This window comes from Euleptes europaea, chromosome 7 (genome assembly GCF_029931775.1).
Source record: "Euleptes europaea isolate rEulEur1 chromosome 7, rEulEur1.hap1, whole genome shotgun sequence".
Lineage (NCBI taxonomy): Eukaryota > Metazoa > Chordata > Lepidosauria > Squamata > Sphaerodactylidae > Euleptes > Euleptes europaea.
In genome coordinates this window covers 62,124,576-62,141,361 of record NC_079318.1, presented here as the reverse complement: position 1 = coordinate 62,141,361, position 16,786 = coordinate 62,124,576, and the positions used below count along the sequence as shown (strand labels likewise).

General features: G+C 46.3%; 1 protein-coding gene across 1 annotated transcript in view; it reads right to left on the bottom strand.

The window, feature by feature from the left end:
- Positions 1-5,372: 5,372 nt before the first annotated feature.
- MAL (mal, T cell differentiation protein) overlaps positions 5,373-16,786 on the bottom strand; it is a 28,462-nt gene continuing 17,048 nt past the window's right edge. Inside the window, exons 2-4 of the mRNA XM_056853698.1 lie at positions 15,786-15,953; positions 7,772-7,897; positions 5,373-5,447 (exon numbers count right to left, since the gene is read on the bottom strand). Coding sequence (XP_056709676.1) covers positions 5,373-5,447; positions 7,772-7,897; positions 15,786-15,953 — 369 coding nt within the window. The remainder of the gene's footprint in view (positions 5,448-7,771; positions 7,898-15,785; positions 15,954-16,786) is intronic.

Here is a 16,786-nt window from a genome sequence, read left to right as displayed (position 1 = left end):
TCCTGAAGTGATCTGTTAATGTGTGAAATCCAAAACTAATCTGCATGGCTATTGTGGACTGTAGTCTTTGTTAGTCTGGAGGTTTTCAGGACAGGAAGCCAAGCCTTATTCATTCTTAAACTCTCTTCTTTTCTGTTAAAGTTGTGCTGATGTTTATGAATTTCAATGGCTTCTCTGTGTAATCTGACAAAATAGTTGGTAGAATTGTCCAGTCTTTCAGTGTCTTGGAATAAGACCCTGTGTCCTGTTTGTGTCAGTCCATGTTCAGCCACTGCTGATTTCTCAGGTTGGCCAAGTCTGCAGTATCTTTCATGTTCTTTTATCCTTGTTTGTATGCTGCGTTTTGTTGTCCCGATGTAAACTTGTCCACAACTGCAAGGTATACAATATACTCCTGCAGTGGTGAGGGGGTCTCATTTGTCTTTTGCTGATCGTAGCATCTGTTGTATTTTCTTGGTGGGTTTAAACACTGTTTGTAGGTTATGTTTTTTTAAAGTTTCTCCATCCTATCAGTGACTCCTTTAATAAATGGCAAGAATACCTTTCATATGGGAGACTGTTTTTCCTGAGTTTTCCGATTTTTGTTTGGTTTAATGGCCCTTCTGATTTCATTTCTGGAATAGCCGTTTGCTAGCAGTGCGTGATTTAGATGATTAATTTCTTCCTTGAGAAACTGTGGTTCACAGATCTGTCTTGCACGGTCCATTAATGTTTTGATTATTCCTCTTTTCTGTCGGGGGTGGTGGTTGGAGTTTTTGTGGAGTTTTTGTGTAAGTAGCGATCTGTGTGAGTTGGTTTCCGGTAGACCTTGTGACCTAACTAAAAGTTTGTTTTACGGATGACAAGGGTATCAAGAAATGGGAGTTTACCCTCAATTTCCTTTTCTTTTTGTCTCGGTCTTTACACGCAGTTATGTCCCAAAAACACCTTATGTCGGCTGAGCTTTTTTAGTAGGCCTTCAAAGGAGACAATGAGGTTCTGCTATAGTAGCAAGGACAGTGAAATGTAGATCTGTCCTGAAAGTAAGTTCAAAATTGCCATGGTAGTATAAAGGGGATTTTTTTTTTTTGCCTTTTCATTTACTACCATGTGTGTGTTGATTGTAAGAACCCATTTTAGTGTTTTTAACATGTATACATTGTACAGGTATAATTAAAAAATTTTTTAAGAATGTCTAGAAAGAAATTGGTTCTTGTAGGTTATCCGGTTCTTGTAGGTTATCCGGGCTGTGTGACCGTGGTCTTGGTATTTTCTTTCCTGACGTTTCACCAGCAGCTGTGGCAGGCATCTTCAGAGGAGTAACACTGAAGGACAGTGTCTCCTTCAGTGTTACTCCTCTGAAGATGCCTGCCACAGCTGCTGGCAAAACGTCAGGAAAGAAAATACCAAGACCACGGTCACACAGCCCGGATAACCCACAAGAACCAATGAACTCTAACCGTGAAAGCCTTCAACAATATCTAGAAAGAAACTTTACATGGCAGATTGGAGAGTTGCAACCAGTAGACAATAAATACTGGGCTACTCAGATCAATAACCTGCTTCAATATTAAGCAGCTTCAGGTGCTCCTCTTGCTTCCATCATGAACTGGAGGACACAAGCAACCGTAAACTTCTTCTTTCCTCACCTTTTCACCAATATGAGGGTAATATTGACCTACCTTACAGGGCTGTTGTAAAGAATACTGAAATAAAGAGCTTCAAGAAAGAGTCTTCAGCAAGAAGAGAGGCTAATCCAGGTTATTGTTTTAAACCACTGGGGAGACACTTAAAGGCAGAAAAGATACTAATGCAGTATAGAATCTAACATCATTTCCCCCCCACAGTCTTTCTCTTTTCTTTTCCTTCTATCCCTAACAAACACAGACCTTTCTGTATGTTAACAGATTACTTCAAGAGAATTTCTTGTTGTACATAGGGTTGCCAACCTCCCGGTACTAGCTGGAGATCCCTCTATTACAACTGATCCCCAGCTGATAGAGATCAGTTCACCTGGAGAAAATGGCCGCTTTGGCAATTGGACTCTATGGCATCGAAGTCCCTCCCCTCCCCAAACCCCTCCCTCTTCAGAATCCACCCCAAAAACCTCCCGCCAGTGGTAAAAAGGGACCTAGCAACGCTAGTTGTACTGCACAAAAAAGACTGGCGAGCCCTGGACAAACCTCTCTGCAGAGCCACGCTTCAGGTTTCAATAACCTGCTCCACCTCAGGTATACATAAGTAACAGGTAGAGCTCAGATCTAGGCAAGGCATTTTTTACCCACAAGCTGTTTTGCCACATATTTCACATTGTTTGTCAAAGGTGGGACTAACCCACACACCTTTTACTAGGCAATTGACTCACTTTTAGGAGCAGCATTGTATACAAGAGGGATAATTCCCCTCCTCTCTCAGATGCCTCATTCTCCTTTGTCTTACCTGTACCTTAAGAATTTATTGCACAAGTGTACATCTATACTGTCATTCAAAAAGCAAGAAAATGTTAAGTAAAGGCCTTTCCTTTCCAGGGTCATTCAAAGTTCAGCAACTTTGTGCAATTGTTAGGACAGAGCTAGAAGATACCGGCCAGCCAAAGGACAAATGTCAAGACAGCCTTTTCCATAGGGTTTCCAACCTCCAGGTACTAGCTGGTGATCTCCTCTATTACAACGGATCTCCATCCGATAGAGATAATTTCATCTGGAGAAAATGGCCACTTTGGCAATTGGACTCTATGGCATTGAAGTCCCTCCCCTCCCCAAACCCCGCCTTCCTCAGGCTCTGCCCCAAAAACCTCTCACTGGTGGCAAAGAGGAACCCATCAACCCTACTTTTCCAGCATAGCAAACAGTGCCAAGGAATTGACAGCCTGTAGCTAGAGGATTCCATACATTGAACAACACTTCTAGAATCTGCCATCTTCCTAGCCCAAGATAACCAGTATCCAGGGCTGGCTACCATCCTTAACTTAGTCCCCCTCCCACCAGGCAAGCTCTGAATAACCCAATGCCCGGAGGGAACCCAGAAGCAGAAACCAGCATGGTAGGGCAGGCAGGAGAAGGCCCTAACCAAAAGGAGGGGCCAGCATGGTGTAGAGAGCCAGCGTAGTATAGTGGTTAAGAGCAGTGGTTTGGAGCAGTGGACTCTGAAATGGAGAACCGGGGTTTGATTCCCCACTCCTCCACATGAGTGGCAGAGACAAATCTAGTGAACTGGATTTGTTTCCGCACTCCTACACATGAAGCCAGCTGGGTGACCTTGGACTAGTCACAGCTCTCTTCGAGTTCTCTCAGCCCCACCTACCTCACAGGGTGTCTGTTGTGGAGAGGGGAAGGGAAGGTGATTGTAAGCTGGTTGGATTCTTCCTTAAGTGGTAGAGAAAATCAGCATATAAAAACCAATTGCTCCTCCTCCTCCTCTTCTTCTTCTATTTCTAGAGAGGAGACTGGAGACATAGACAGCCCTGGGTCGGCCTGCAGGAATGTAGGCCAACAATTGGGAAGGGCCAGGGTAAGAGGGAGATGGAGGAGGGAGGTGGGGCCTGATACCCAGGAGGCAGAGAAAAAGACAGACAGCCCTGAAAGTACATTTACTATAGAGTAAGCATGAATAGATTTTGCCAATTGTGGCACTAACATGGACATAAAACAAGTATTTCACAAGTGGTTGGATCAAAATATGTACATGTCCTCTACTTTTTTTCCACCTTCAGTCCAGCGAAAGGAGCTGTTGTTGTTACCCACTCAGACGTTTTCTTGCCTCCTTGGTTTCCAAACTGCGGTGGGGCTTTTGGGGAGAGGTCCATAGACATTGTCCTCCAATTATCCCCTTCCCAGTCTTTCCTCATCCTTGGTATGTCCATTAGCAATTCTGGTTTTGATACAATCTTTCTGAAAAGAATGTAGTCTAAGCATGTTAGCAAGACATCTAGATGGACAGGTGGACAAAGGTCTTGTCCACACTGACCCAGTTTTCCTTCTGTAAGCCTCTTATAGAAGAGCTGGAGCCTCCCTTTTAAAAAAAAAAATGGAAGCTGGGAATTCAAAGCAACTAGATCATGGCAAGAGTTCATCATAATGTTATTGAGCTTTCAGACAACAGCAATCACCAATTTTTAAAGAAGCCCTCAAAAAAGCCTTGAGTTGGTGGGCTCAGAGGAAATGCAAGGGAAATGGCAACTGCATTCACACAGAACTCCCACACAGATGCTTTGCTGACAGCGCAAATGTCTCTGCATTTGTGGTAGCAATGACATGGAAATGAAGAATGCTCATCATGTAGATGCAGCCACTGTAATAATCCAAGAATTGCACCTATGCTCTCAAATCCTGATCACTGCAGTCACAAGCCCACACCAAACCTGGTGGAGTGGAAGACAAAGTCCTTATTGCTACTGTTCTGTGCACAGCGTACACAAGGTTTCTGTCAGCCTCTCAAGAGCTGTAAGGTACCGAGGTTTGGAGGGGCGATCCACACTTCCGAAGAGCCCAAGCTGAGTCCCTGGAGGCACTAAGGGAGGCCATAGCAGTGAGCAAGGGGCGGGTGAGGGACCCACTCGCCTCCTGCGTATAATCCAAGAACAGGGGACTTGGTTCCGCTGTACCAAAGACAGGGATGAAGAAGTCCGGCAGCTCCTGGTGCCCCAGGCCTTCAGGCAGGAGGTCCTGGCCAAGTCCCATGAGCATCCTTGGGCGGGGCATCAAGGGGCTAAAGCTACCCTGAACCGAGTCTTGGCCCATTTCTTTTGGCCCACTGTGGCTCAGGAAGTGCTCCCTTACTGCCCCTACCTGTTGTACAGGCTCCCTTTGAGAGGGTGGCCATGGACTTTATCGGGCCCTTACCAAGGACCCCCTCCTGAAGAATTCCAGAGATCCTTCTGCTGCCAACTCCAACTGCCTCCCCCACCCCTGGAAAGGCAAGGTGTGGGGGGGGGGAGGGGGAAAACCACATTGGCCTCCTGAGTTGAGCTGTCCTCCCCCTGCCCCAGGAAGTCTGGAGCCCCAGGTGCCGTCAACTCCAGGCAGTTTCAATGGAAGATGTAGGAATTACTCTCAAGACGGTAAAGTAAAAAGAATAGTCCACAGAACTCCACCTACAAGTGAACTCAAAGCTTTTTATTATACAAATTTGAGCCTCCATTTACATAACAGGTTTTTTTAATAATAAAAATACATTTAAGAGATTACCAGTATCTCCCTTGCCACACACTGTATCTGTCCAAAACTTTAACGGGAAAAGAAAAAGATTAAGCTAAAATATATCCTGTAAGATTTTCTGGTCAAGGTAAAGCACAACAAGGAATACAGTTGTATACAACAACACATTTCCAGAGTAAGCCAACAACAGACCAAATCCAACTGTAAAACTCTCTGTTGAAGGATGTTCAAGAGTTTTTAAGAAGATTTCCATCTCAATAGTGAAAAAATCATATGGATCACGTAGGTCAGAGTGGCTGCAAAGGCAAAGACCTAGAGAAGAAGAGAGGGATATTTAGTATGTTGACTAGACAAGCTAGTTCACATGTGGATCCAAATGGCCATTTCCCTCCATGCAATGAGCCTCCAGAATACCACCCTCACCCCCTCCCTTACTGCCTCTCATGTCTTAACAGCTAGGGAGTGTAATCTCTCCATCAACCCCCCCCCCCCTGCTTAGCTGAAGTATGTCTTAGGTCATTTATTCATGGCTGTTTGGTGCGGTTTCCATGCTTTGTTGCTCCGTACCTTATTTTTTATTTTTCACAGCTGCCGCGAATTGGCCCATAAAATTCGCAGCATCCCAACAGCAACTCAAACCTGTGTTGCTACGATCTTTCCTTATTCCTCACCCTTTCTGCCGGAGGGTCCCATGAAAAACTCCTGGAGTTGGATTTCTTCTCTCCGCCCATCCCGGCAAATGTCTCCTCCCTCTCCTACGTCTCCCCACCCACAGGGGCGGCTATTGGCCAAGGGTTCTTTTTTTGTTCCGACCAGAAGCCCGCCTCTTTTCGTGCGCTTTGCACGGCCACTAGATCTGCGCTTGAGTGCCGTACCAAATCCAAATCTTTACGGCAAGATTACAAGAGATGTGTGGCCTCCCATGCATAAATGGCCCTAGGCGCTTTGGCTGCTGCACTAATGAAGAAAAAAAAATAAGGGGGAAACAAAGAGGGGGGTGAAGAAAAAAAGGTGCGTGAGCGTAAATCACGAGGGGAGAAGTGAAAAGAACTATTCCAAAGGGGGACGAAGCAAGAAGTCAGGACACACCATCAAAAAGGGGGGGGATGACTAAAAGAGAAACAAGGAAAGCGGACAGAAGCAGAAAACAGAAGTCAACGGGAAAACTGAAAGGGAAGGGGGGGGAACTGTGCCGAGTCAAAGCAGAAAGGGAAACAAAGGCCGTTTACGCAGGGGAGGTTTTGCCTTGGATTTGCCGCTCTCTCCAGATGCATATTTTCCCCATCCAAATTCTCAAAACTCTGCATTGGGGGCTTATTGTTGAGTTTTGAGAATTCGGATGGGGAAAATGTGCATCCAGAAAGCGGCAAATCCAAGGCAGAACTCCACATGCATTCGGTTGCATGAAAGTGGAGTCGAGCGGTTTGGAGCCCGATAGGACTTCGCGTTCCCCCTCTCCTTCGAATGCCTCCCCTCTACGGAGCTGCGATGGGCGGAGTTGTGACAGAGGTGGGGGCGGGCCTCAACAGTGAGCTTGTCGGCAGGAGGAGGGCTGAAAGGTCAGGGCAGACACAACCGCTGTCAAATGCTGCGGCATTTTTCTCATGAGTAATCCAAGCTACATTGGGCTTTATGAATTAGATTCAATTCCATGAATAACCTTTTAAGTTCCGGGGGGGGGGGGTTTGTTCCGCCTCAAGAGAGCAGCAATTTTTTGAGTGAATAATTGACCTTAGTGAATTCATTCACATCTGATTCTTCCTCCTCCTCCTCCCTGGGTCAGGTGTTTGTCTTTTGTAATATACACTGAGGAACAAACCTAACTATACACTGGAACTTCTGTATCTGAAGCTCCCAGCATTTTAAAGACTCAATTATCAGGCACATAGGAGCTCAGTTTGGATCAGGGCCATGCATAAGGGCAGAGAGAGGGAGTTAAGCCTCTCCCTGCACTGTTTTCCTCAGTGTAAAACAGACCAGGGAAGCCGCTATTTGCCCCATTGAGGAAACATGCCAGTACAAATACAGGTGCCTGTATGTTTGCCATAGTAGGCTAAACAGGGGTTCCCCAGACCATTTTAGATCAAGAGAAAGGCAGGGGAGGGGTTAGGGCTCCACATATTAATTGAGCTTTAAAAAACAATACACTTTGGACTACGAGTGGGCATCCTGAAATTACTGAACCAAAAATGTACTCCAAAATGCCTTTTCAGGTCATTCTGTGCATTTACAGAAGAAAACAACAGCACAGTTTTTTTTCCAAGAATTAAGGAAAAAACAACATTTGGGTGGAATAGGAGATCTTTCTGGCAGTCTGGAGCAGCATGTTTCCCCCCTCCCCCAAGAAAATGACACCAAGTTGACAGGGAACCAAGTTTTCCATCTCTCCTAAAGAACTCCCCCCCTAAAGTTTGAAGGGGCCAAAAGGGTCAAATTTTACAGACCCCTGAACAAGATTCCCCCAGCTATCCTGGTCTTTCTTGTTTCTTATAGGAAAAAAAATATCGTTCTTCCTCCAGGGCAAAGATGCCAACTATAGCTAAACAGAAACAGAATCAAACCTGGTCAACTCCTTATAGTACTTAAAATCTGACATTTGTCAACAAGTCAGCAGCCACAAGACACAACAAACTCACCACTGCCGCAATATCTATATGGTAGATTTTGCTTATCACCAAATCCCTAATCCAGATTGTAGTGAAGGCTTGCAAAACCGCAGCACTCAAGTAGAAGAGAGATGCTGTTACCTGGTAGAAAGCATCCTGAAAAAGAGATGGTCACGGATCTTAAGAACACGGCTAGACAAGGCATTACCACAACTGCACAATATTCTCTGGGCCAGGGTACTTCCAATAACCAGTGAGGCGCCAAATAAGCATTCGTTTCAGTAGCAGTTTTACATGATATTATGCCATGGCTAAAGGATTCAGACTACCCTGACCTGCATGGCCTAGGCAATCCCAATCTCATCAGATCTGGGAAGCTAAGCAAGGTCAGCTCTGGTTAGTATTTGCATGGGAGACCACCGAGGAACTCCAGGGTTGCTACTCAGAGGCAAGCAATGGCAAGCCACAGTTGTATGTCCCTTGCCTTGAAAACCCCATGGTATTGCCATAAATCAGCTGCAACTTGGCAGCACACACATGCACACAAAGGTTTAATCATCGAATCATATAGTTGGAAGGGGCCATACAGGCCATCTAGTCCAACCCCCTGCTCAATGCAGGACCAGCCTAGAGCATCTCTGACAAGTGCTTGTCCAGCCTCTGCTTAAAGACTGCCAGTGAGGGGGAGCTCACCACCTCCCTAGGTAGTTGATTCCACTGTCGAACAACTCTTACTGTAAAAACGTTTCCCTAATATCCATCCTAATATCCTAATTATATCCAATATAATTTTTCCTCATTTTTTCCTAATATTTCTGCCTTCAATTTAAACCCATTATTACGAGTCCTATCCTCTGCTGCCAACAGGAACAGCTCCCTGCCCTCCTCTAAGTGACACCCCTCCAAATACTTAAAGAGAGCCATCATGTCTCCCCCTCAACCGCCTCTTCTCCAGACTAAACATTCCCAAGTCCCTTAGCCTTTCCTTGTAGGGCTTGGTCCCCAGGGCCCCTGATCATCCTCGTCGCTATGTTTCAGACAGTGAACTTCTTCAGTGGAGAGGCTTTTCAGATGTAAGGAAGAACTGCTAGCTCTCAAAAGAGCCTGCTCCTTAGGTATGTTTGTGAGGCCATTTATGCAGGGGTATTTAGTTCACAGTCCCTGCTGGACTGCTTCGAGGCTTCCTTTGCATTGTTCATGATTTTAACGACTTTCAGATGTGACTTCGCTCTGGCCTCGTTCTTCCCCCCGCAGTTCTAGGATCCTGTTTTAGAACTATTTTAAATACTGCTTCGAGGCAAGAACAACGCAAATCCCCCCCCCCCAATCCCATGCATAGCTCTTGACTTCGGGTTTCTCTCCCCATGCCCATTTTGGCTTCTCCCTTCCACAGGTCTGTCCCTCCCATCCAACCCCTTCCCTCAAAGCAAAGCACAAAAAAGGGAGATAAACCTTCATGAAACATACAGGAAGACACTGAAGAAGGCTGCAAAGATTGGAAGGCAGCTCCCAGCAGGGAGCTGTTGAAGAAAGGTGGGGAGGAATACCGAGCAAAAGCACACACAGTCCCTTTAAGAGCTGATCCGCCCCCTCCAAGTAAAGTGCAACAAGGCTGCATTTTCAGGGGGTGGGACTCAGAAGCTCTGTGATTCACTGGGGATGCCTAATTAATCACAAGGTATTCCTGGAATTGAGTGGGGGGGAACCCTCATGCATATGATGTTTGAGAATTCGGAGCAGAAAACTATGCCGCAAACCAAACACAAATTTCCCCTGCTTAAATAACCTGAGTGTTCCTGATCTGCCCTCGCGAGGAAATATTTCAACCTGCTTCTTTTTTTCTCCTGGATGCAGATTGAGATACTTCTTCTGATACTTGGGCTGGGCTACAAGGCCCCTAGCACTGATGTAATGGTAATAATATAGACAACAAGTTTCCCTATAATACCAATGATAGGGAAGTGAGCCTAGGGGCTAAGGAGATCATGAGGAAGCTATCTTGGAGTGCTCCCTAGGAGATCTCATGTGTGGAATATCTGGCCAGAAAAGCCCCTGCCTTTAGTTCATAATATTGATATTGGTAATAAGGAGCCCCATGGCGCAGAGTGGTAAGCTGCAGTACTGCAATCAAAAGCTCTGCTCATGACCTGAGTTCGATCCCAACAGAAGTCGATTTCAGGTAGCTGGCTCAAGTTTGACTCAGCCTTCCACCTTCTGAGATCGGTCAAATGGGTACCCAGCTTGCTAGGGGTAAAGGGAAGATGACTGGGGAAGGCACTGGCAAATCACCCCGTTAAAGTCTGCCTAGAAAACGTCGAGATGTGACGTCACCCCATGGGTCAGGAATGACCCGGTGCTTGCACAGGGGACCTTTACCTTTTTAATAAGGATAATACTAATAATGCCTCCCTCCCATTCAGGTAGGGAGCATGCCAACCTTGGCCAGCTATGGGGCCTTACAACTGGAGTTTAGGGTTGCCAACCCCCAGGTGATAGCTAGCGATCTCCTGCTATTACAACTCATCTCCAGCCAATAGGGATCAGTTCACCTGGAGAAAATGGCTGCTTTGGCAATTGGACTCTGTGGCATTGAAGTCCCTCCCCTCTCCAAATCCTGTCCTCCTCAGGCTCTGCCCCCAAATCTCCAGGTATTTCCTAACCCAGAGCTGGCAACTGTACTGGAGCTAAGTTTTCATACTTAGAAGTCTACACCACATGCTGACCAGGATGGAACAGCTGGTGTTAGCAGGAGCCACAAGACAACCCTCCTGTGGGTAGAAAGGCCTCCAGCCTGGCCTACTTTGAAGGAATAGCTTATCCCTTTTAAGGGGGATGCCTGTACCAAGAAACTAAGAAAATAATTTTGGGGCTTTCTTGTTTTCTTGAGTCTTGTAGGGTCTCCTCTCCTGGCAGGACAGCGCCTTGTTGCCATCACTAGCCCAAAGCAAGGAGTGGACCCAGAGACTCTTCCTTCCCATCACAACTTTCTCATACATGAACCTTATTTCTTTTTGCAGCAGAGTGGTGAGAAAGATGCAGGCTTGGGGGGGGGGGCAAAGTGGAGTTGGGCACCAGTTCATTGACACCTGTTAGTCTTTCTGCCAGTGATTGCTTTGGAATTGCAGGAGAGTGCTAGATGATCATGTGCATGCTGGAGATTGCTTTAACCATTTTCAGTTCACTGTGACACACTCTCAGCAATGGGCTCTGAAAAGAGATAGGGTTGCCAGCCTGGGACAGGAGACCTCCCAGCATTGCAACTGTCTCCAGTCTACATTAATCACTTCTTTGTTTATGGACGGACCACGTGGCATTATATCCTGTCCCTCCCTAAACCCCACTCTCCCTGGCATCCCATTCTAATCTCCACATCATTTGAGCTCAGAGATGGCAACCTAGATGGAGAACACCCATAGAATCATAGAGTTGGAAGGGGCCATACAGGCCATCTAGTCCAACCCCCTGCTTAATGCATGATCAGCCTAGAGTATCTCTGACAAGTGCTTGTCCAGCCTCTGCTTAAAGACTGCCCGTGAGGGGGAGTTCACTGTTTTCAATGCAAGTGACTAACAGAGGTGGTTTGCCATTGCCTTCCTCTACATAACAATCCTGGTATTCCTTGGTGGTCTCCTTCCATTTACTAACCAGGGCCAACCCTGCTTAGATTCTGAGACCTGACAAGATCAGGCTAACCTTGGCCATCCAGGTCAGAGCTGTGTTCACTACTCCTCCCAATTTGGTGTCATCTACAAATTTAATGAGTAGTCCCTCCATTCGTCAAACAGATTATTTATTAAAATATTGAAAAGTACCGGGCCCAGAACTGAACTCTGTGGAAGCCCACTGGACCCCTCCCTTTGCCAGTGACAAGTATTGTTTGAGTGCGGTTCTCCAACCCTATCCACCTAACTATTGCAGAGCGCAGTCCACATTCCTCCAGTTTACCTATCAGAACATCATGGGAAACCCTGTCAAAAGCTTGCTGAAATCCAGGTAAACAACATCGACCCCATTCCCTCAATCCAGTAAGCGTGTCACTCGATCAAAGAAGGAAACAAGGTTGGTCTGGCAGGACCTGTTGGGGACAAATCCGTGCTCACTTCCTCAGATCACCACGTTGTACTTCTGCTGCTCACTGACTGATCCCTTTAAAATCTGCTCAAGTATCTTCCCTGGGACAAATGTCAGACTGACTGGCCTGTAGTTTCCTGGATCATCCTTCCTTTCTTTTTTGAAAATTGGGATAATGTTTACAAAAGAGGTCAGCTGGATAGGGCCAGTTTGACAGGGCTTTTTTTTTATGAGAGCAGAACTGGAAGCTGGCCCCGCCACTCCAGGAGTTCATAGGGATTTGGAATGCCAATCGAAACCCAGTAGGCAATATAACTTCTGAAGAGCCTTGAAGTTGGTGTTATTGTGATTTTGTTGTACAATTTATGGTTAATACTGTTAATTGAATTAAACTTTTAAAAAATTTATTGCATTTTAAACCTGATCAAGTAAGCTGTTTCAACTGTTCTGGAGAGGCAAGGTAGAACTTTTCAAATAAATAAAGCATGAACTAGCTGGAAGCTATTTATTGAGCAGATGTGCGACAAACAGAAGACACCCGCCGGTTTTGCAAGCACCATCTCCATGTCACCTCGGTATTTGGATCATTTGTGCAGACTTATACCTGAAATACTGTACCAGAAGCCAGGGCTGTTTTCTCTGCACTACCTTCACATGTGGCCCTGTGGGGTGGCATAAAGAGAGAAGCGCTGCCAGCAGCAAGGAGAGCTACGACTCCTACATTTTTGGGACTGCCTCTCTGTCCAGCCTTGGATGACTCCTCTATGTGTATCTCTAACTTTGCCAGGGGGAAACTACCCTTCAAGCTTCCTGAATATGTCAGGAAGGCATTTGCTCTGCTTTGTTGTATGAAGTGGACATTTTTAGGAGGGGGTTTTCCCTGCTGATAGCTGTGTTAGTATGGGCCAACAGCATGGCCCATTGCAAGCTTATGGGGCTATTTTGTCTGTTAGTTGTTTGTTCATATGCCTTAGTGTGTGTGTTAAGTGCTGTCAAGTCACTTCCAACTCATGGCGACCCTATGAATCAATGTCCTCCAAAATGTCCTATTTTTGACAGCCTTGCTCAGGTCTTGCAAATTGAGGGCTGTGGCTTCCTTTATTGAGCCAATCCATCTCTTGTTGGGTCTTCCTCTTTTCCTGCTGCCCTCAACTTTTCCTAGCATGACTGTCTTTTCCAGAGAGACTTGTCTTCTCATAATGTGACCAAAATACGATACTCTCAGTTTAGTCATTTTAGCTTCTAAGGTCAGTTCAGGCCTGATTTGCTCTATAACCCACTGATTTGTTTTTTTGGCAGTCCATGGCAGTCCACGGTATCTGTAACACTCTCCTCCAACACCACATTTCAAAGGAATCTACTTTCTTCCCATCAGCTTTCTTCAATGTCCAGCTTTCACACCCATACATAGTAATAGGAAATACAACGGCATGAATTAACTTAATCTTGGTGGCCAGTGACACATCCTTACACTTCAGAACCTTTTCTAGCTCCTTCATGGCTGCCCTTCCCAGTCTCAATCTCCTTCTGATTTCTTGGCTGCAGTCTCCCTTTTGGTTGATGATGGAGCCAAGGAATAGAAAGTCTTCAACAATTCGTAACATGCCTAAAATATATAACAGGCCTCCATCTGCACATTGTTAGATATTGTGCTACTGTTGCCTTCTAGCAATCATTCCAGTGTGGACAAGACTGTCTAGTTGCACATGGTTGCTATAGTGCCATGTATAAATGCAGACCTGGAGGAAAGGGTGCTTAAAAGTGACATAAATAATAACTGCATGTCATAGATTGCATTTACAGGGTACAGTAGTGGGTTGCCCTAGGGCCCCCCAGCTCCAGGGACCTGATTACATAAAACAGCTATGCAAACCCTACGTTGACTCCTCCAGTTATCCTGTAGCTGGGCTCGCCTCTCAGCTGGAATGAGCGGTGGCCCCCTGGAAGAGGCCATCCTTCATGTGCAGAATGTATCAGGTCCAACCTTTGACCTCTCCGTTTAAAGGACCCAAGGTAGCAGATGCCACAGAGGTCCTTCTTCTGCCAGAGAAATGGGAAAACTGTTACCAGGCAGAGCAGAAGCTGGGTACCCAAGGTTGGGTGGGATAAATAATATAAATAGATAAAGAAAATATAATTTATTTAAAGCGCTATATCAGGATAAAAATTATTTTAAAATATTGTTAAAACAGACCATTATATATCAGACTAGGCATGTATGTAGGTTGTATAGTATATTTCCAATTATACAATCATCTGGTTAGATTGTCTAAGTTGTTATTCTGGGCTGTATATGTCTCCCATATAAAATGTGTGTGCAATTATCAACTAGGTAAAACAGTGATATATAATTGTCTGTATATGTATATATCTGTAAATATGTATGTTTTACCAGGGTATCAATTGACCACTGAGGAAGGCCAAACAGGTCAAAACGCATCTGGCATGTGGTTACAGTATATCAGCCTAGGACAGTGATGGCGAACCTTTTAGAGACCAAGTGCCCAAACTGCAACCCCAAACCCACTTATTTATCGCCGAGTGCCAATGCGGAAATTTAACCTGAATACTACCCCCAGAGGGGGCTCAGAGGGAGAGGCTAGGGTTGCCAAGTTCCTCTCCGCCACGAGTGGGAGGTTTTTGGGGTGGCGCCTGAGGAGGGTGGGGTTTGGGGAAGGACTTCAGTGCCATAGAGTCCAATTGCCAAAGTGGCAATTTTTTCCAGGGGAACTGATCTCTATTGGTTGGAGATCACTTGTAATAGCAGGAGATCTCCAGCTAGTACCTGGATATTGGCAACTAGTTCCTTAGTGTTTTCTCTCAACATATCAAGACAAATGGAAAAGTGTTTGGAGGATGGCTTGTGGGCACTTCAAAGGTGGAATAGGACTGCACGCCCCTCTGCCCGCGCAGACCCAGAGGGTGCCGGAGAAGCCGCTGGAGGGAAAGAAGGAAGGAAGGAAGGGAAGAAGGGAGGGGGAAGGGGAAGGGAGGGGGAAGGGGAAGGAAGGGAGGGAGGGAGAGAAAGAAAGAAAAAGAGTGCACGCAGAAAAGCCCGTAGCGCACAGGGCGCCGGAAGACCCTTCCCTTCCCGCGGAGGCTCGATGTCCTGCCCCGCTCCTACACACCCATGGAGGGCTGGGGCAGGTCCTGGGTGAGGGAGAAGGAGCTGGGAGAGGAAGGGTGAAGGGGCAGGAGAGGCAGAGCAGCCCAAGGAAGGCCAACAATGCAGCGGTGTGGCTCAGGCCCACCTTCGCGCCCACCGGCCAGCCACGCCCCTCCACCTGCACAGGCCCAGAGGGCGCCGGAGAAGCCGCTGGCCTTGCCGAGTGTGGGCGCTCGGCTTCTGTTCCCCACTCTCCCACCCACCTGGCCGGCCGTGCACGCTCCAGCAGCGGCAATGGTGGCGGCTTCTGTGGGAGTCTGGGGGCCACCGCCAATGATGTCGGAGGTTCCCCAGCCCTGGGCTACAGCCTCCCCCATCCGGGGCAGGGCAGATCTGGAAAGGACAGCTGCTTGGAGGAACTGCGCGTGCCGGCAGAGAGGGCTACGCGTGCCGGAAGTGGCACTCGTGCCATAGGTTCGCCAACACGGGCCTAGGATATGCCATTGTGCTGTTTTAACGATATTTTAAAATAATTTTTATCCTGATATAGCACCTTAAATAAATTATATTTTCATTATTTATTTTATTTATCCTAACCAACCTTGGGTACCAAGCTTCTTTTTTTCAGGTTGGGTCTCATTCCCCTGCTCTCTTTTTTACCAGGCAGAGCAGACCAGTGGTATGACTTCATAGGAGGCAGCTTCAAATGTTCATATCTGGTTTGCTCTGCTGGTGTTTTTATGGTGTCTTTCTTTGACTCACTGCATTGGTTGGTCTGGATTGCATCTTGCCTAGCACACGTAGGGATGGCCCTGCATTTGGGGCAGTTGGTGAACTAGGCGACATTTCATCTCTTCCAATACTTACCAGAGTGACCCAAGAAGATTTTTCTCCATGAGCTCCACAGAAATACAGGAACAGAAGCGACGTTGACACGACAAAGCAAAAGATAGAGACAAACATCACCCAACCTTGAAGCAGTGGTTCAAGCACGGTTGTAGATGCCACCAGAATCCAAACGAGGCCACCAAAAACCTATTAAGAAAAGCATAAGCAGAGTCTGTCAAGAAGAAGAAGAAGAGTTTAAAATTGGTAATTAACATATTACTGTAGCTTAACCATATAGTGATATGTCAATCACCAAAAAAGCTTTTCAGTGTGTGGGGGGGGGGCACAGGGGGCAATGAAAATAGGGTCAATGGGGGCAGAACCCCCATTTTCCCATCCACATAGCATGCAATGCAACTTTGATTGCAATCTTTCTCAAAAAATCATACCAAATCAGGTTTGGGAAAGATCACAGCAAAGCAAGGGGAAACTCAGAAAGTGGACAATATTGGGTGGATGCTCAAAAAAGAAGAAGAAGAAAGAAACCTTCCCTGGTTTAGACACAAAATAACAGGGGGAAACCTCCATGTGGAAGCATCCTTGGAGTCAACCTAAGTGCCATCATATGAACATATGCCTTATACTGACAATCAAGGCGAGTACTGTTTAATCTGATTTGCAGCAGCTGTCCAGGGCAGAGGTCTTTCATCTCACAGACTACCTGGTTCTTTTAACTGGAAATGCTGGGGATTGAACCTGGGACCTTTTGCATTCCAAACAGATGCTCTGCCACTGAGACACAACCCCTTCCTAATCAACCCATTTACTGATTGATTGATTGATTGATTGAGTTACTGATGATATGTATAGGACCATACAGCAAATTGGGCTATTGGGACAGCTGACTTTCTGTCTGCCAGACTGTTTTTTAAACATATTCCAGTCTGAGTCAAGTGAAGGTGACTTTGAGCTGGAGCTGAAATCTCACCCACCCTGCATTGTAGCCTCAGGACATCTTCCTATTTCAAAGCAGTTTCTCA